Source organism: Pezoporus flaviventris, unplaced genomic scaffold (genome assembly GCF_033815535.1).
Source record: "Pezoporus flaviventris isolate CSIRO_AGI_PZ_B2104156 unplaced genomic scaffold, CSIRO_AGI_Pfla_v1 ptg000078l, whole genome shotgun sequence".
NCBI lineage: Eukaryota > Metazoa > Chordata > Aves > Psittaciformes > Psittacidae > Pezoporus > Pezoporus flaviventris.
In genome coordinates, this window is record NW_026892626.1 from 7,799,184 (window position 1) to 7,819,979 (window position 20,796).

At 37.3% G+C, this 20,796-nt stretch overlaps 1 protein-coding gene across 6 annotated transcripts in view; it reads right to left on the reverse strand.

Moving 5' to 3' along the window:
• Positions 1 to 20,796, reverse strand: part of KATNIP (katanin interacting protein) — a 60,967-nt gene that overhangs the window by 1,971 nt on the left and 38,200 nt on the right. For 5 of the 6 annotated variants that reach the window (XM_061473206.1, XM_061473204.1, XM_061473203.1 and 2 more), the window contains 10 exons: positions 20,225 to 20,288; positions 17,056 to 17,233; positions 14,476 to 14,641; positions 9,910 to 10,067; positions 9,523 to 9,587; positions 8,237 to 8,347; positions 6,273 to 6,412; positions 3,597 to 3,698; positions 2,764 to 2,924; positions 334 to 422 (listed from right to left, as the gene is read on the reverse strand). In XM_061473206.1, the coding sequence (XP_061329190.1) occupies positions 334 to 422; positions 2,764 to 2,924; positions 3,597 to 3,698; positions 6,273 to 6,412; positions 8,237 to 8,347; positions 9,523 to 9,587; positions 9,910 to 10,067; positions 14,476 to 14,641; positions 17,056 to 17,233; positions 20,225 to 20,288 (1,234 nt within the window). The remainder of the gene's footprint in view (positions 1 to 333; positions 423 to 2,763; positions 2,925 to 3,596; positions 3,699 to 6,272; positions 6,413 to 8,236; positions 8,348 to 9,522; positions 9,588 to 9,909; positions 10,068 to 14,475; positions 14,642 to 17,055; positions 17,234 to 20,224; positions 20,289 to 20,796) is intronic. The other variant, XM_061473205.1, reaches the window with a different exon arrangement.

Consider the following 20,796-nt stretch of genomic DNA (forward strand, 5'->3'; position numbering starts at 1 on the left):
TTATTCCAAAAGCTCTCTATAAAGCTGTACAACTGACACCAGGTTTATCTTCAGGCAGTTTCTTTTCTGAGGACTTCTGTGTATGTGTTAGTATACACTATGACTATATGCCACGTACGTCTTTGATTTATATTGTCCACTTTCTGATATAGAATAAAAATCCACTGGAGTATGACATTCCTGGTTTGCCTTTCTATAGCAGAAAAAGTAGAGCTAATTCTATAAAATAGGTGTAAGTCTCCCATCTTTTCCCAGTTTAGGTCTATAACAATGTTCACTACCTATACTGTCTCTGTAGAAAGTGAGAAGAAAACTGTAGAAGACGGAACTAACCTGGATCAGCCACAGCCTGCTTCTTTTTGCTGTTTGTAACAATCTCATTTTCATTCATCATTCGTACATCCTGATCTCCCACATGATTGCTGGAAAGATTAAAATCAGTACAATAGCCAAAATAATCAACATTATGAGAAGTTATGAGATTATGCAAAAGGTTACCAAATAAGTTATTTAAGTCCTAGAGGCTGAACAAAGCTATGAAGCACAGCCACATTATGTGAGACTGTCTAGAAAGGAAAGGCATTCTCTGCCTGCAGCCACCTGAAGGATTGATTTCTTGCCAGTTTTAATTAGTGGCATTCGTTCAGGCACACATTCAAATAGAAATACCATATTCACTCTACAGTTTTCATGCCTGCCTACACAGCTGGAACTACCTTAACCAAAAAGAGAGATTTTAAATCAGTGCTGTTCAAAGACGGTATAAAAATCCCTATATGGAACTTAACACTGTTTTGTAATGTTGATATAGCATTATCTGAAAATTTCCTGAACTTAACAAAATCCATTCAGTGTGACAGGTTTTGTTTGCAGGCTGCTGCAAAATGTGAATGATTTCTTTTTGGGAAAGAAGTAGTAACTTCAGAGTTAAATGAAATTAAACAAATTGCAGGAAAAAAAAAACAAGTGAGCTGAATTGAAATTAAAGAAAACATCACTAATAACATCTTGCTCTCCTATAGACAAACACAAAACATCCATGCTTTTGGAAAAAAAATAGATGTATTTTTCTTCTCTTTACAAATACTGCACAAAACAGGTTTTTATTTTTGGAGAAAAATGTCCCTCAAACTGCCAGAGTGAAAGAGGGGAACCAATCCTGAAGTAAATCAGAACAGACACAATTGGTGATAATATCAGACTCCAGTTCGGGGTTCATAAAATATTGAACAGTAACATGTGAGAGAGAATAGGCCAAAATTAGAGGTAACAACACACAGAAGCTCAAGAGCATTTTCAAAATGGAGAGATATTCTCCAGCGTGTAGCAAGGGATTTGTTTTCTCTCACTTACGTACCTATATTTTAGTAGGCTAGTAGGTGAAAAAGAGGAAAATAAAATAGCAAAACCAGGCTAAAAAGGAAGACCAAGAAAGCTTCTGCACAGAAATCTAGAAGAGAAGAGACTCAGCATGTCCTTGATTAGAAACCAGATCAGTTTGTGTGACACCAAAAGTATGCCCCTCTTAAAACTAAAGCAACGGATATAGGTCTTACAAATATATGGAAAGGAAGTTGTGTGAAAAAGATCTGTGATTACAGCTGGTGCTCCTCTGCTTCCAGTAAAATAACTTTTTTCCTAGAAAGATATTAAACTGAAGAAAGTCAAGGTTCATTTCTCCTCCTTCTCCCTATATCCCACTGAAAAAAAATTCTCGTGTTTATATTTCCTTAAGACATTTTCGTTTCTGTAACTTTTTCACTTGAAAAACTGTCTACCTCCAAAATTTACCATGGCAACACAGCCACTTGTACAAAAACATGAATCTAACACAATACATACAAACAATAATAATTTATTTCAATATCTGACAGTACCAATGGCCAACAACCAATGCTTTAGAGAAACACAGGAAAACAAACCCCATAGGCAAATGTGAACTTCTGTTCTTAATCAGGACAGTTTATGTCCCTTCTACTTACTTTTAAATATTTGAATACTCTTCTGAATGAATCATGTGCCATTTCTGAATGCAAAACTTGCCCTTTATTCAAGTGATATACATGCAAGACATTCTATTTGTTAGCTGTGTAATGTATAAGTGCTCATTTCTATAAGCTTTCAATTTTTCATTTTTCAATCGCATTTAAAATATTCTTTCAATCTTCATTTTCTTTGCTAGGGACTGGTTTTTAGACCCTATCAATCCTGACCTTCTAAGTATAAGTGTGTTTTTCACTGCATTTCATCTTATTTTCTGTGAGATGCTTAGTGGTTTCAAAATGTCATTCCTCTGAATGCAATTCATTTCTCATTTAAGAAGTTAATTATTTTAGAATGTTTATAAAAGGAGAATTCTGGTTCCTTAATTAGTACCTGTGCCAAATCAGAGGATTTTCTTTTCTTTACTTTTGATGTTTGATTCCTTTAACATTTTTTTCTTCCATGTGATATCATTGGGATTTACTATTTTTTCTCTAAGGAAGACTAACTTTTTCCTTTTGTGATTATTACTACAGGCTTCAATGAAAACATATGCATATATGACACACAATTCCCAGTAAATGCTAAAAATGCCTGCAAATAAAGCTGGTAATTTGGTCCTAGTACCTAAAAAAGCTATTGTTTTTTTCTCATTAAGTGAGGCAGAGTATGCTTTGGGAGGGAATTTTCTATAGCAATATGCATATTGCTGATACTAGTCACATTAAAAGATCTTTTGAAAACAAGATTCTTTCTCCCAGTCAAGATCCACTCACATACCTAATAACAGTTCTCTTCTCCTGATGGCAAATCTTCTCATCATCTGTAAAGAGAATGGTATGATACCGGACCACTGGATCACAGGTTGGTAGGATGCCTGATACTACATGGTTCACCATATCCAGAATCCCATTGTAGACTAGCAAGTCATCCACCAGAAGCTAATTAAGAAACAAACAAACCAACCATCTGAAAATTAGGCATTGTTTTCAGCAGTTGTCTCTATCACTTAACTAGAAGTCATTCTGCCCTGTTTCTCTCACAAGTTGGGTCATTCTAACCCCAACATTCTTTGATTCTATGATTAGTTTAGCTTTTGTTCCTTAAAACTTCCATTTCTCTCTATTCGCTGCTGGGTTTTGATGTTGGTTTTTTTTTTCCTCCAAGTTTTTTGTCTTCTCACTGATGTTTCTAATGCAGCTTTCAAGTAGATAATTAAAAATGTATTTCATGTTTTACATAATTGCTGTTCTATTAACTGGAGTGAATCACTCCTAAATCTAGGAATTAATGAATCCCACCTCACTTCAGCTGTCTAAAACTTGGATTTGTAGCTTAAGCTAGTCTTCCAGGCCTGCTCTACAGTCTACAATCTTAAGACAATTATCTATGAAAAAAAAAACTCAGATAAAGTGTTCCTTCCCTGGACAAGAAAGGGAGGACAGATGACTGGCATAGATTAGTCATTTCAATACTAAATGCATAGTTAAACAAGATGAAGCCCATCCTTTGAGATTATATGGAATCACACTTCAGTAAACTGTGAAAATAAGTACAGAAATCAAGCAAGATGACTCACCAGAACATACAAAATACATACAAAAATTACTTACACCAAATTCTCTCACGCCTCTCTGAGGTGTTTTGGCATAGTTCCATAACTTGATCATCGACACAGTAGTAGGTACATCAAAAATGACATATACCCTATTCACCTATAATAGAGAATTAATTTATATTTAACCACACAAATTCCCCAAAGAAATGCAATTCTCATGCATGTTGAGTAAAGAGCTCCACATTTAAAGAGATTTAGCTAGAGGACAGATAACTGGTTCTAAGGATTTATGTTCAGCTATCAACTCTGTTGATAATTCACAGATGCCCCTACCCCAGAGCTGCCCTTTCAAATGTACACGTAACTCATCAGAAAATGACATCTGCACCTGAGTTTGTCATCCTGGACTGCTAGTCAATTAGAGAAGGGGTAGAGAAACACATCAACCAAATACAGACATGTGCCTCCGGATAAGACAAGCTAGAGTCATTCTAGTCTAGTCTGGTCTGGTCCAGTCCGTTCCATTCTATTTCATTCAATTCCGCTCCATTCCATTCCACCACATATGAATGGAATTCACCTTTCTATTCACAAGACTCAAATTTTGCTTACATCCCCTGGCTTTGAAAGCTCTTGCAGAAATTTTGCTGGTTTTGTGTGAGAAACACTAACAGGAGTGCAGAGCCCATTATCCAGCTGCTTGCTGAACAATTATTGCTTCGAATATTGTTCATTTTACATTCAGTGACATTAATGTCAAAATGTTAAGACCAAAGATTAGGCTGTAGGAAACCAATCCTGCCTATTACAGTTAATTCTACGCTACTCCTTTTATAAGATACTATATCAAATTTAGGCCAGTATATCTTAAGCTTCATCTCCAGTATCCTGTGAAGCTTTAATCATTTGATGCACTGGAGAAGATATTATTAGTTGTGTTAAATCATTATGCATTTTTTTAACTAAAGAAAGGTAAATGTGATCAATATAAATGTTTATATCTGTAATTTTCCAGAAGACAATTTGGGCACAGTCTCCAATTGCAATTGTCAGTCTCACAGCAAATGACAAATTTGATGGAAAATATATTGAAACAAATAAAATTACTATCAATAACAGGGAAACAAAGAATTCAAATTGTATTTACATTAGTAATAAATTTGCAAAAGACAAAAACATTTTTAGAATTAGAAAGGAGAAGATATTCAGAAAGGAAAAGAAAAGCTATAATATAAAATTCCCTTAAAGCTTTCAAACCTTCCAATATAGCAAGGAGTTAATTCAGTTTTCTAGGCAACCGGCATGTTTCAAAGCAGCCTAGCAATGAGGACGTAAGCATACACAAGCTTTGGATCAGCATCCCAGCTACAGAGGATGATCACGAATAGACTGACTGCTAAATCCACTTGCACTTCCTGGCTGCACAACCATGGAAGATGGAAAAAAGAAAAGTACTATGTGGATCTTGAAAAGGTAAAATTTGCTACAGCTTAAGCACTGGAAGTGCCATTAAATTGCTTACTCTTCCCTTCTGTATATCACACTTTATCAATTTACCCTTTTAAGGCTGATATCTTATGTTCTTCTACAGTACTTTGTTGTCAGACACAACAACACAAAACTGTGCATGCATTTGTGCTACAACTCCAGGTACTGTTACTTTCCTTTTTACCACAATGAAACAGCCTCTGCAAGCATGTCTTTTATAAGGACATGAGCAAACTCAGACTGCTGTCAAATCATTCAATCATGATGCTAAATGGACATCTGAGCATTGCATCAAATTAATTACCAGGATTCAAGCTGTGGGACCTACACAGTAGGAGCTTCAAGCATTTCACAGAGCTTCCATTTTCCCAAGAAATGCAAGTGGTCAGTATTCCCAAGTACACTTAAAGGCTTTATCTTAATTATACCCACTGCATTACAACATATGATGTTGTATGAAGTATTTCTGAAACTGACTTAATTCTTTGCTTTTAATATTCTAATTAATAACTGTAACACACAGAGTAAGGATTTTTCCAGCACAGTAAGCTACAACATATCACATGTCAGGTTTACTTTTTGCTACTTCTGAAATGCATCCTCTTCTAAGAAATTAATACATATAAACTATGTCCATAACAGGCCCATAAAAATGTCCTCTCCCAAAACAGGTCGGAACTCATCTAAGTTTATCTACTTTTCCTGTCTAGACATTTGATACCCCATATTTTAAACCTAAGGCTTCTAAAAGGGCTGAATCGCTTCGGGCCCTAGGACATGAAATACTGTCATCTCTAATTTATGAGTTTGAATTCAATACAGATAATGAGATTTAAAAATTTCTTACTGCTGGAATAACATTCATTGCTTATTGTAAAAACAAATTTAAGATCCCAGTCCACTCCTGCTTGAAAGGTGTTTATGCATATTAATATGCATATTAAATTCCTTTGTCAGTATCTTTATCGTACTAACTGAAAAAACATCTATGCTAGTCTTGGAAATTCTGCTGTTGCACCATGGAGACAGAAGAAGATTACAAACCTGGGAAATCTGTACTGCTGCTATCTGTGCAGTGAAGAGAAAGAAACTGGAATAAAAAGAACTTCTTCCAAAAGGCAGTGATTTAGCATCATTTACTAGTATCAAATTCACTTTAAAATTATGTATGCTTCCCCTTTCCTTTCTGCTTCTAGCTACATCTATGCACATCAGTAAAATAGAATGAAAAGAGAAAATATACCAAACCAGGAAGAACTGGTGCAAGCCACATATGTCTGCCATCAGTTGTGTCATTCACTCTGTCAATTAGTTTGTCTGGAGTTCGAACGTCTCCAGAGACATCTTCTAAAATGTTAACACTATCTGGAAAAGCAGCAATATCTGAAAAACACTTTAAGGGTAAATAACCAAAAAGGACATTTCAGAAGCACCATACTTAAAAGTTCATGCCTGCTTTTCTGTGTTCCATGAGCAACCATTTGCCACTACAGCAATAAAATGCAAAAATACTCTAAGCCCTTCACATGGGTAGCTGAGGAAATTGGGGGCACATTTCCAAAAGCAGGGCAACCCTTACAGATTCTGGCATTCAAAATTATTTAAAAAATAGGAATAAATTAACTAAATGCATTTATTTCCAAATTGGTATTTATGACTTCATCAATAAAGTTCCCTTATCAGGAATAGACACTTTCCAGGGGTTTGTGACAAACCCCATTTTTTTAGCATGCACTTGTGAAAACTTCTCATATGAAATACATCTGAAGAAACATATAATTCCAGGAGGCAGTCATCAGTCAGAGTAGGTTTTTCTCAAGTTCCTCAAGGTTTGTGACAAAACTCAGGAATTGTCTAATAAAGCCTGCTTTTGGTTTGAGAGGAAAAGATTAAACCTGCTATTGAACAGACTGCCTATGGAACCAGATTTTCTCTCTAAGACATTAATGTTAAAAATATATGTTAAAGACATGCAAAGAAATGGGGATAGATGGCACTTCCTTCAGAATTATAAATACCTAGTAATCCAGTTTGAGGGACATTAATGTCTCCTGTCCTGCTTTCTAAAAGGCTTGAGTCTGCAAGTATTTACAAAGAATTTCAGGAATAACACAGCAATGCCTCAACTGTTTGAGAAAAGCTTGCTTCAGGCTCAGTGCTCAATTATCACATTTAGTACTGCACCAAGACAAATATGCTCTTTTTGAGACCCTAATATATCCAAGCAACACTACTGCACAGGCAGAAACAAGCCACCATTCAAAATGAGCTAAGGTTATCTTTACCTGGCATTGTATTGCACTGTAAAGACAGACCACTTAAAAGCTAAGTTAAAGATCCCTTGTTCTTAAAACCAATTTGTTACCATTTTTCGATTTCAAAATGCTTCTCCTCCATTACATATATTCCAAGTTCATCATGTATCATACAAGGTACAACTAAAAATAGCACTCAGGAAAAAGCCTTTATGACGTTTTTCATTGTGTCCTCTATTTATTAGGCAAGAAGGACCCTTAGAGATATACAATTTATGCAGCATTCATGCTCTTTATCCTTTCTAGTTGGCTAAAAAACTTTTTCTTCCATGTGACTGAACTACGTGAATTATATTTTAGGGTATGAAGCTTTCAACTCTTCAGAGACTTTAGCTGATAAAGAGCACTGAAGTGTAATCTTGATGACTATGAATCTTTCAAGCATGTCCTTCATTCCCTCTGGTTACCCAGGGAACACTGAATTAAATTCAAAGTCTCAGCCCTTACCTTCACAACTGGATTGGGTGTCTAGAATAGCCTACAGCTCCAGAGTTATGAAAAATTTCTTTCTTGTGGCACAATGAAAGATTCCACAACAGAGCTCAACCTTTCCTTATGAATTTATAGCTCAAACTTTCTGGTCCTTCCATACCATAGAAGAATACACATTGACAGCAAAAAGTACCATACCCTTCTTAAGCCTTCCCTTCTCTAACCTTGTCTTGCATTGTTGCATCCCATTTAGAGAAGAAATATTTTGAAAATATATAGAATACAGTAAAACATATGGAAACAAGTATCATCACACAAATACTGAGAAATACAAGCAGAGTAATTGCATGGAATAAAATAGCATTTTGGAAGAAGTAGCAAGTGATGCCATATGGTAATTTGCCAGGGAGCAAACTGTGTATCTGAAAGGGATAGATGCACTGGGTCTGTAGAAGGATACTGTTTTCAGTTAGTAAGATTTGGTCTCCATGTTCATTGAACAACTCAAGTCCATTCAAACCAATGTAGTATGGATCACCCCAACTTGTCAGAAGCTGAAATTGGAAAATAACTAAAAAGCAAAAAGCTATTAAGGAAAATTCTGATACTTTGTCTAAACAGACTATTTAATTTGCAGTTTTCAAAATTACTGTGCAGGACACATCTTGAGGTTAGACACTTGCAGTTTAGGAGAATGAAAACAAAAAATATCAACTTTTCACTTCTGACTTCACTATGCCTAAATCTCTCTGAATAAACTATTTTCTATTAAGACATGAAGTTTGCCTTTTCTGTCACTTAAATACACACATGAACATCTGCAGGTGGCACAACTAGTCAAAAGTTTATCTATATGTTTACATATATAAATATTCACATATATGTATGATGTTCATATATGTTCTTCCATCAGATGAAGAACTGTTGAGTTAGTGTGTGTCTTACCTTCTTGTACACTGCAACTTACTAACACCACAACTCCTATTTGTAGTCTTTACTGCATTCCTACATTTCCTGAATATGCCTTTGCCTGGTTTTGAATTATATTGGTGATAACTGGCCAGTAAATATGCCCCAAAACTGAATGGCATAAAATGTAACGATGGAGTCTATGCTGCCCATTTTGCTAATGGAGCACCCATTTGTTTCTCTTTGCTCTATCCAGACACAGATTGTCATGAAAGCAGCAGGGAACTTAGTATTGCTGAGATGTCATTGTCTCCAAACTTGGTTAGAATAGCCTAATGGATTTAAAAGGCCCATCAGCTAGATGCATGGCATGATAGTAAGCATTATCATAAATGACTGTACTTATCTAGGAAAACTTAGGTTTAAAAAAATCACAAGCATTAAGAAAGATGGCAAAAATATCACACAGTTCTAGTCAACCTTAATAAAGATATAAAATGAAACAAACATACAAAGAAATGCAAAAATGTGAAGACTACTTCTAGCTTTCATACGCTGGCTCAACTGTCCTAATGGGCCTCTAGCTACAGCTTGGACGGACTACAAAAGGCAGAAGAAAAAGCTACCAGAGTATCTGAAAACAGGTCACACATTCATATATTATGTTCCCATTATTTATTCTTAATTCATACTTACTATAAGCCTTCCTCACATTCTTGGTATCTTGTTGATTTCCTACAGCACCAGAAATTGTTGGATCCAAAAAGCTCAGGACTCCATAGCATATAACTCTAAAATATTCTATATGACAAGTAAGAAAATGACAGAGAAGGATACAACCACATGGCATTAATGGTGCTTCGTAGTCCATACTAGCTTGTTCCATTCTCTTTGAACCAGTCCTGCCAAAAAAAAAACAAGACAAAATGGTTCCTTTATGTACCCTTGGCTCATTCAGGAAGGAAGAGAACAAAACCAAAGAACTAAGCCTCCACAAATACCAGCCCCTGATCTCCCTGCCTGTAATTATGGACTTCACTGTCTTCTGACCTCATGAAAACTGGTTAACAGCTTATAGTTAAAACCCAATGAAACATTATGCTCTAAGTACTTCATATTTTCACCCAGGTGACTCATACAGTTAGCTTCAACAGAGAGTATGAAAGAATACCAAACGGTTAAGAGAAATGGTGTAGATCAGATAAAAAAAAAATCCTACTTTACCTCCTTTGTACTTTATTAATGAGCTGGGGCTGCAGATAGTCCAGAAAGAGAATTTCCTGGGCAAAGTCAAAGTGGCAGTTTCCTGGTCCCTTGCGGATAAGAAAGCCCTCTGGTGGGGAGATGCTGTGGCCATCCAGCAATACATGGACTACCTTAGCCTTAGTTAAAATAACATAAGATTACATGACATGACATAGAATAAAATAGATCCAAACTAATCACATTCACTTCAGAGGCTGGATTAATTTCTATAGTTTTGTTATACTTATTTCATTCCTCTATAGTATGACATCCTATGGCAAAAGAAAGCTTAAACCAGCAGACACCAGCTGCAACACATTCTGCAATTTAGAACATCACAGCTGACACTGATAGGGATGGGAGAGGTGAGGATTTGGTGGACAAAAAAATAAATAAAAATGCATTGCAGAGATCCTTCAATTACTTCATCTCACTAGATCTTAGTAAACTGAAGCTTCCTTTCTTCACCAAAAGGGTTGTCAGCCTCTGGAACAGGCTGTCCAGTGGAAGTCATCATCTCTGGAGGTATTTAAAAGACATGTAGATGTGGCACTTAGGGACACGATTTAGTGGTGGCCTTGGCAGTGCTGAGTTAATGGTTGGACTTGATCTTAAAGGTCTTTTCCAACCTAAATGATTCTATGATTCCTGAGCCTGCACATGAACAGAACGGAGAGACTCAGCTTTGAAGTCAGCATATGTCACAAAGATGATTCAAAGAGACAATTAGAGTCATCAGGCACCTGAATGCATTGCTAGATCAGGCCTGATTGCTTAGCACTGGCTGAAGCTAGCCTTTAAGAAATCACAAAAGCTGGTGCTCTCTCTCAAGCAGACTCTTTTGTGTCTCTGTTGCATTTATATAAAGGCTGTATTTATTTAACTTTGTGGCAGGTGGCACTTGGACTTTTCCAGGATCATGCAAACTCATCTACCAAGCAGTGCTGTATGTTACCTAAGGGCATATGAATACAGAAGAGGTATCGTGCCAGGCAGAAAGAATTGAGCCTTGTCCGCTGCATAGATGCATGCAGGTCTTATACAATCTCTGAAGATTAAACTAAATAATTCAGGCATACTTATTCAGATGATGCAGGAGTCCTGGCCCCTTCACCCTCCCCCATCAGCACCATCTGGTGCTGTATGCATGATCCCAGCCACGTAACAATTCCATCATGCAGCAACAATTATCACTGCATCTTGCCCTGAAATATGTTAAATATAACTTAGCATTAATCACAAGCAGCATTTGTTGCACTAACTACTCGTCTTTCACTACCTACTGGTAAAGGAAGGAATAATACATGTAAAATACAACAAGACGGCCTTTAACTAACACTGATTAAAGCTTATTAACTAATAGATTGAACCAAAAGAGAATCATTTAGTTAATGAAAGACTTAATTTAGTCCAAAGATACTGTGAGACAGTTTTCTAATCTCTGGATTTTATAGTGACTGATATATCTATGCTAATGTAAGGTTAACTTAGTTTTGTATGCGAATATTTCATTTTCATTATTAGGGTTTCTATTAAAAATAGACATGCAGTATTTATGGTGAAAAGTCCCATTTCAGGTGTCTGAGAAGAACTAAAAACATTCAGAGTTTTATGCAAAGCCCACATATTATCAGTGACCTGGTATTCATAACAGTTCTCATATTCTTTCCATTTGTAAATGTTTTTTTTTATTCCATTACAATTTCATACACGCAATATCCCAAAAGCAGGTAATTCCCAGGAATATTTTCTTTGTTTTGCTTTTTATTTTTGGTTGGGTTTTTCACAAACATTTGTTGATTTGAAAACCTCTGGTATTGTACTAGGCTAGAAGAGGTGCTCAGTACATTTCCAAACAGCATGAAGACTAATTAGGAGGGAATGTCTGTATGACTACCAAGTATGGAGAAAGAATTATTTCTGGTTTCATCTTTAATACATGTGGGAGCAAAGAACGGAAATATCTTTTCGTATCAGAAAGTCTTCTGCATGCTACTTTCCAGCTGAATCAGTCAGCCAGAATAAGGAAAAGAAGTGAAAAATCCACTGAAATACACTTCAGTTTAGGAAACATGTATTGAATGGGACATCTAGAGACTTAGAGATGAAATCTTACCTATTATAACATAGCTGCTTATATTTATGTGTCCTTTACAGCTCTCATTTCTAAGTAATTTTCATCACCCAAGAAGGCACTCAGCCATCACACACAGCATTTTACAAATTGCATAACAAAGCTCTCACAAGGTAATATTTCATAGGGCTGGAAATAGCACACAAGTCTTCATTTTGACAGTTCACTGCCATTACCCTCTCATACTAAAGCTGTGAATAGAATCCACCAGTCTACAGCTGCCTAGGAAATCATTAGATCTCTTACCCAGGGACTGGTTCTTCGAATGAACTGCAATACTTCTAGAAACAGATGTCATGATGCCCTAGGTAAACACTCTACAGTCTCTATACCGTGGCCAAGCAGATATCTTGCATCTTCAGTTTTCCAAATACTTTTTTCATCCTTCTACAGGCCTGTAGGTATGAACTCCTCATTTAAATTGTACCCACAAACTGTTATGGGACCTGCTATGCCAACTGCAAGCTTTAGCAGACTCACTTCTTTTTTCTACCTAAGCAAAGTAAACTGTGTTTTTTCTTTCTTTCTTGGTTTTGCCTCAAAAAACAAATTCCATGTTAGATTCTAGGGATCTGGGTATTTCTTTCCCTCCTTTAATCACTGAGACACGTACAGGGAGTTGATTTGGTATGAAAATTCATACCCTGCCAACTCCCCCCAGCTCTACATGCTGTCATATGGCACTAGATGGATGTCCCTTTGGTCAGTTCAGGTCGGTTGTCCTGGATATGTCCCCTCCCAGCTCCCTGTGCACCCCCAGCCTCCTCGCTGGTTGGGTGGGGTGAGAAGCAGAAAAGGCCTTGACTCTGTGTAAGTGCTGCTCAGCAATAATTAAAACATCAGTGTTTTACCAACATTATTCTCATCCTAAATTCAAAGCACAGCACTGTAACAGCTACTAGGAAGAAAATGAATTCTATCCCAGCTGAAACCAGGGCAGAAATTTTAATAAAAACCCCCTTGTTGTTATACAGGGGGTATGTTTAGATGGTAAGCTCAACGTGCTTCTTAACCCTGCCATGTGTCAAACACATTGGGTTAATGCCATGTATTACAAAATTGGGTGCCATATGTTAAAGTCTTTAAATCAATTGTGGCTTCAACAAAAGATCTTACACTCTGGCCCTCTGGGAGTCCTTGGCCAGTCTTGGGCACTCAGCAAGATCCCATGCTATTAAAAGATGCCAGGGCTCTTGTTGTGGAGATGGAACACCTTGCCACACATTTATGTAGTGTTTGTATTAAAGTAATTCCTGGAGGGTAAATTTACACAAAGAAGCAGTTCTGCAACTTTTGCCACTGACTCGCCCAATCCTAGGAAGAATCCATGCCTCTGACTTCAGTATTTTTTTTTCCAGAACTGATCCTTTTTGTCCTGTCTCTCTCTAGTTTAATACATACCAACATTTTTCTTATCTATTGACTTGAGTTTGACATCAAAGATGTAACAGTTATATGTCAAGGGGAAAATCTGGAAACAAATGGATTCATAAACATGAACACAAGAGGTTCCACTTAAACTTGAGAAGAAACTTCTTCTCAGTGAGGGTGACGGAACACTGGAACAGGCTGCCCAGGGAGGTTGTGGAGTCTCCTTCCCTGGAGATATTCAAAACCCGCCTGGACGCATTCCTGTGTAACATTATCTAGGTGTTCCTGCTCCAGCAGGGGGATTGGACTAGATGATCTTTCGAGGTCCCTTCCAATCTCTAACATACTGTGATACTGTGTGTGATAAACGTTCTATGCCATGAACAGCAACTTCCTCTTCACTGTCATTACAAATGCATGCATAGCTTCTGAGAATAAGCAGGGACATGATGTAACACAATCTCTCAGTCAATTCCAAGAATCCAATATGAAGAACATATAAACCAAGCAATTTGACAAAAAAAGAGAGGAGATATGTTATACAATTTTAGCTAAGCTAGTTCACTAAGCTGTTTGAAGATGTCAACTTTCTCTAATAAACATTAGAGTTGTAGAGACTCTTCTTGCTTCTTGGAAAAGGTAGTATCGTTTGACTGGCCTTCTATAAGTTACCTAAACAGAATTTCTGTTAGAGAATGTCCTTGTTCTGCCACTCCCTGTGTTCTAGGAAATAATCATATGGTAGGCCTAAATACTGGATATTTAAAGGATACCACTTCAGAACCATATATCTTGAAAATAGTATGTGTCTCTTAGAAAAATCAGCCATGAAGACTTCTTTAAACTATCTCTGGCTTTTTTTCAATATTTGCTGTTTGTGGAGACAGAAATGCATTATACCTGCCACAAAATTCAGACTCAGACAATCTAGAAAGATTTATGGTGTTCCATTAAGGCAGCTACATTCATTCATCACAGTACCAATTTTCCAATGCACTACTGTATATTTTTGCTGGCAGTGCTCCTTTGCTTTTACTTACCCCTCTATAGGTATCCTCTGGAGATTTATTATAGTTCCAAAAGCGAAGCCCTGCAATACTTTCAATTTTATCAAAAAGGATAGTGAGCAGATGATCTTCTCCAAAAGAGAAGGGAATGAGCCACATATGGTCATCCTCTACTGTGATATTTGTCCCATCTATTAACCTACAAGGAGAAAAATCCATTAGCTGCAAAAAGGAAAAGTTTGCTTTTCTCATGAAAATCAGGAGCTTTACTAGTGTTTATTTTTTTCCTATACGTCACTTACAGCTTCCAGGTCTTACTGTGCCCATGTGTATGCAATTAAAAGCACAATAAACATCAGAAATAGTAGGCAATTGTTGAATTAAGGACAATGGGGAAGAAAAGAGCAGTATTTCTTTTCGTTGGGTCTGTTTGAGGAAAAACAGAAAACTCCTTAGGTTTTGCTGTGTGGTCAGGGGCAGGCAGAGGAAAGCTCAACTACCTTTCTACCAAAATGGCCAGAGGCAAAAGGCTCAAACACAATATAACTTATTAATATCGTCCTATGCCTACACTAGTATATCTGGCACTCTGCAGTGTGTTGCCAATGCAACTATCATGAACCCGACAAGGAGATGGATGGCAGCTGGATAACCTGGAGAAGCAGAATTTGTTCATACCCTCCTTCATGCACACAGGCATAGTTCTACTTTTTCAAAAGAGCTTTCTACCAGTGTGACAACATCTTTTCATAAAAGCACAGACTTGAAGCTGCCTAAAGTTAATTCCGTTACTTCCTCAGTTTGGAATCCTGACTTTATAGTCTACCACAAACTATGGCATACAAATATGGAGTAAAAGAGAATATGAACTAATTGTCCCCTGTAATTACTTTGGTAAACCATCCAATGTACTTACTATTTATTTAAAAGTTTAATGGAATATGAGTGCCAGACTTGGAAGCTGCTTAAAGAAGATTTGAATAATGACTCTTTCACAGAGAAGCCAATTTGGGAGCCCATGAGAGAAGATGTAACCCTTGACTTGGTCCTATATAGTGCACAGGACCTATTCCAAATGCTACAGTTGAAGAGCACTGTAGTATACTTATACTCAACATGCTTGTGCCCAAAAAGGTTCCTAAGCAAAAATTACTAAATACATTAAAAAAAAAAAAAAAAAACAACAAAAGAAAAACCACCCCAAAATTAAATCATTACACACAACACAGAGAACATGAAGGGATATCATACTGGAAGTACAGAACACATGTATCCCACTTACTAAGAAACATGTTGGAAAGACGGAGGACTTGAAAAATCAAAGCTAAACTGGCTCAGTGGCAGGATAAAGAAAGTTATTACAAACCATCTTTCAACAAAATTCATGATCAGAAAACTCTAACTTGATTGTATCATAACTCTGGAAGTCTAAATTCATATGCACAGGCCAAAAAAGAGTATGAAGGCTAGCAAGCAAAAGGTACCATAAATAAAATTCCTCAAATACATCAGGAGCAGAAAGCCTGCCAGAAATTCTGTAGGATCAACAGACCATGGGGCTGTAAAAGAAGCATTCAGAGAAGGTAAGACACCAACAGAAAAGCTAAATGGACTCTGCAACTGGGTCCATTATGGTGGAATATGGAGAGAATCCACCACCAGAATCTCTTCATCACAGGGGATGTCATGGGAAGATTTCTTAGATCTTGATGCCTACAGAGAGATTTTCATACAAACAGGCAGAAGAACTGAAGAATTATATACACGTAAGTTTGACATATGTGTAAGTCAGATTAGCAGAAATTACAAAGTTAGTGTATATGTAGATAAAAACAACATTCTAAGGAAGAATCCACAAAGACATTGAAAAGTCCTAATTCATAAAATTCACAGAGCACAAACATGCCAGAGGAGAGGATTACAACTGAAAATACCCTTTAAAAGAGAGATACAACTCAGAAACAACAGGATGCGCTTCAATATCAGCCAAATACCATGTCCTGTCCAGGCCCATACCATATGATTTCTATACTGCTATTTAGGAAGTACAAGTTAATTTGAGAAAGTATACTTGTCAATGAATAAAACTTTATTAGAATTACACCCAAAAAAGGAAAAAAAAAAAAAAAAAGCTGTGGAATTACCAACAGAATGGCACCTGTTTGTGCAATTCCCTAACACATCCTCACACTTTGCTAACTTGAAATTTTTCCTTGAAGTTAACCAGAAAGCCTGCATAAATATCATTGCATATGCATAGACAGATGCTACAGAACACCCACATTTCTGCCTAGAAAGTCCTTAGCAGAGATACCAACCAGGCATGTTGCCATCTCCTAACTCAAGCACCATCTTTTGGAAACATCTCATTCATGTTTCTACAACAAGCTGTTCCTGGGTAGCTTGTGACATCCAAGAATGAGCAGTGGTGGTATGAAAATCATTTTGCATTAACATGTGTTAGAAGTTTATATAATTCAGTAGCTTTATAAAGTCTGATGTAAAATGCCTCTAAAATCAATAAACAAAACCCTTTGTCAAAACAACAGGCACAAATATAAAGGAAGAGCCCTGTAGAAAATGTTTGGAGAATCCAACTCTTTCATTACTTACTTCTCTAATGTTCTGGAATCTCCTGCACACTCTGGAAGATCATTCAAGTCTTGGGGTGAAGCAGAAATCTGTTCTCTACTTATTTTTAATGCATGACCATTCTTTCCTATCACTTCAAGTCCTGTCAGTCCAAGGTAATGACAGTCTCCCCAGGTCATGGTGAAATTCAGTTGCAGGCCTATATAAAAGAATATAGATATTATCTATACACATACTGAGTAGTTTGAAGTAAGAAGCCAATATAAGCATGCATGCAACCTCCAACAATTAGCAGTACATGCATTTCATTTAGATTATATAACTTGCTATGCTGTATTTGAATACTTCCTGGTCTTCATGCTTACCTCCATGTAATAGCACGGTATCTTCTGTAAACCTGTGATAGACCCCCTTAGTGGGGCTACCAACATCTTGTTCAATCTTAACTATACAAATCCCAATAAATCATGTTATCAAGTATCTCATTACTTAGACTGCAGACAGACAGTAACTGAACGATACATTTAAGTAGGTACATGACAGATTTTGTGATTATGCAGACAGAGAATAGACCTATTAGTCTGAAGTCTATCATTTTTTGTCAGATAAATGACTATATAGAGTCATATAAATCCAGTTTCTCATAAATCAATAAATTGATAGAGAACACTAACTTGTAGTTAAATCAAAAACCAAATATGGTTCACTAATGTGTCTTCATGTCAAAACCGGACATACGGAAGTATTTTAACGGTCAGCATTAGTGAAAAACAGCAATGTTGATTTGCTTGCATCTCCAGAAAATAAATAGGAAAGAAAAACTGGGCAGACAAAAGATTGTATGTGTATCTTCAGGTTCACCTGTTTCATGCCTTACTGAAAAAAAACCTAAGTAGCATATACAGATTTAACAAGTGATATTCCAATCTGATCAGGCTCTATGAAAATCCATCAGTGTAAATTAAAATATCTTTTATTTCACACATTAGAAAAGCCCAGAAATAATCAGGTTGGATAATGTCTAAAGAAGCATCATTTAGTCATGATGCCCTGTAAAACAAACAAGCATTAAAACTATTAAGCCATGCAGCCCAATTACCTATAAATAGCCATAGTAATTTACACAAGACTTTCTTGATATACACATAAATTCACTTGGCTGTTAAGATCTCATTAGCATTTGCAAGGACACTAAGAAATAAAGAGTTCTATTAGCTGACAAGTTTGGAGCTGTGGCTACACTGATATTACACTATTCCCAAGGCCATTGCTAAGACTAAATTTGCTTCATGTACAAGTGTGCAAGAGTTCTCAGGCAAAACCAAAGTGTATTTTCAAACAAAAGGGAAAAGATAGGGGGAAGCAGCTATCCACACAAGGTTTAGTATCTACATCACTGTATCAACGCCTTCATAGTTCTCAAAATGATGAAGGGTGGAAGGGCCCTCTGAAGGCCTGTAATCCAACTCCAAGCTCAGAGCAAGGTCATGAGATCAGGTATCTCAGGAGCTTCTCCAGTTGAAGTCTGAATGTCTGAATGTCTCTAAGGCCGCCAGATTCAAAATCTCTCCAGTGTTTGACTGCCGTCAGGGTGAAAAAGATTTCCTAAAACTTAATTGGAAATTCGTGTTTTTCTACCTTGTTTTTTCTGCTGCCTCTGAACCGAATCCTATTACCATGCCTCAGAATAGCCTGGATCTGTCCTTTCTATGCCCTCCTGATAGCTATAGACAGCAAGAAGATCTCCCCTTCACCTTCTCTTCTCTAGGAAGAATAAACCAAAGCAGGCCTTTCATGCTTTTCTCACACATCAGAGACTCCAGCTGCCTATCTTGGTCATGCTCCTCCACCAGACTTGCACCAGTACGTAAATTTTCTTCCTGTTCTAGGGAGCTCCATACTTAATAGTACTCCAACTACAGCCTCACAAGTGTCAAATACAGGGAAAGAATCTTTTTTCCCCTGCCCTGCTGGCTGCACTCTTAGATCCCAGGAGGCAGCTGTCTGCCTTTACTGCAAGGCCGCACCGCTGGCTCATTTTCAACTTGTGGTTTACAAGGACTTCAGACCCATCAGTAAAAAGCCACTCCTTAGCTAGTTGGCCCCCAGCCTGTCCTGTGGCAAGGGTTTTTACATCCCACCTGCAGGTCTGTGTATTTGCCCTGAATTTCATGAGGTTACATTGGGTAACATCATGACATTATCATTTATTCGGGCCTGCTGAGGTACCTCTGAAGAATAGCCTTGCCTCCAGCTTATCAGCAACTCCCCTCTGTTTAACATCATCCACGACCTTGCTGTGATTGCACTTTATCACATCATCCAAATTCTTGAAAAAGAAAAAAGACATTAATCAGTGTAGACTATGATAGCATTGACCCCTGAGGGACACTGCTAGTAACCAGCCACTTGCTGGACTTTGCACCAGTAACCATCACATTTTGAGACACTATTTCTCCTTGGCATCATGACTGGTAAAAAGATGAAAGAGAGAAAAACTACCGACAGCAGGTCAAGGATACAAATCCTCAGTGCCTCCATGCACAATTTATTACCAGGAGTTCCAGGTGAAGAAGGCAGTATTGATCCTAAGATTTCCGTAATTCCCACTAATTCCCCCAAACCAGAAGAATCAAGAGCACTCTCACCCCAAGTCTAAGGGACCACTCCACAGAATCCTGTTTCTCTTGTGCTGATGAAAGAACCAGGAACTGATACTGAAAATTCTGAGCCATCCAGAAAATAATTTACAGGCCCACAGAGAGTTGTTTTAGTACAGGATAAAGAAATCAGGTACTTTAACTATGGATATAACGTTCTGGTCTAGCTTTACTGAGGGGTTTCTGTTGTCAATCTGATCTGAGAAATTCAGTCTTACATAAATACATAGGACTGGGAGAGAATTACTGCGTAAGGGGCAGAGCTATTACAAATCCCATTCAGGGACTAGGCAAATGGCTAGTGTTATTTTTCTGAGATTAAAATCCAACTGTTATGATACAATGTTCTAAAAGCCATAGTAACAAAGTAACAAAGCTTCTGCCTTTGTTTACTGCGGCCTTCAATTAATCTTCTTTATTCTAGACCTGACATCTGTTACAAAGTTCTGTACAGCTCAGACAATCAGATCCTCCATGATAAAATGTTAGGGGAGAAAGTGGTCAGGCAAGAAGTAAATGTAAGAACTTACATTTTCCAGTAAATATTCCTGATTCCTTGGGTACATATTCAGAGAGAGGGTCTGGCTCTTGAACCTAAAACATAAACCAATAGATGCAATGAACATATATAACATATATACATTACAGGCATATTGTTTATAAAGGGGAGGAGGCTGGTGGTTTTGTTTGGGTTTTTTTTCCTGTTTCTTAATTTTGCTGGGGTTTTTGTTTTGTTTTGATTTTTACATCCAGCCTTTTGTATGTCATAGAATCATAAAATCATAGACTAGTTAGGGTTGGAAAGGACCTTAAGATCATCTAGTTCTAACCCTCCTGCCTTGAGCAGGGATACCTCGCACTAAACCATGTCACCCAAGCCTCCATCCAACCTAGCCTTAAACACTGCCAAGGAAATCTCCTCCTTGCTTCACCAGTCAGGCTGTCCTGCAAAAAAGGAAAACATACCCCAAAATGTAGATCACCTGGATGCTTAGAAAGTCAAGACCGTCAGTTTGGTATTTTTTTGTTAGTGCACATAGGAGTATTAAATATGAGACTCTCTCGTGTGGGCTATCTGTTCAGAAAGAGTCTAAAATTCTTA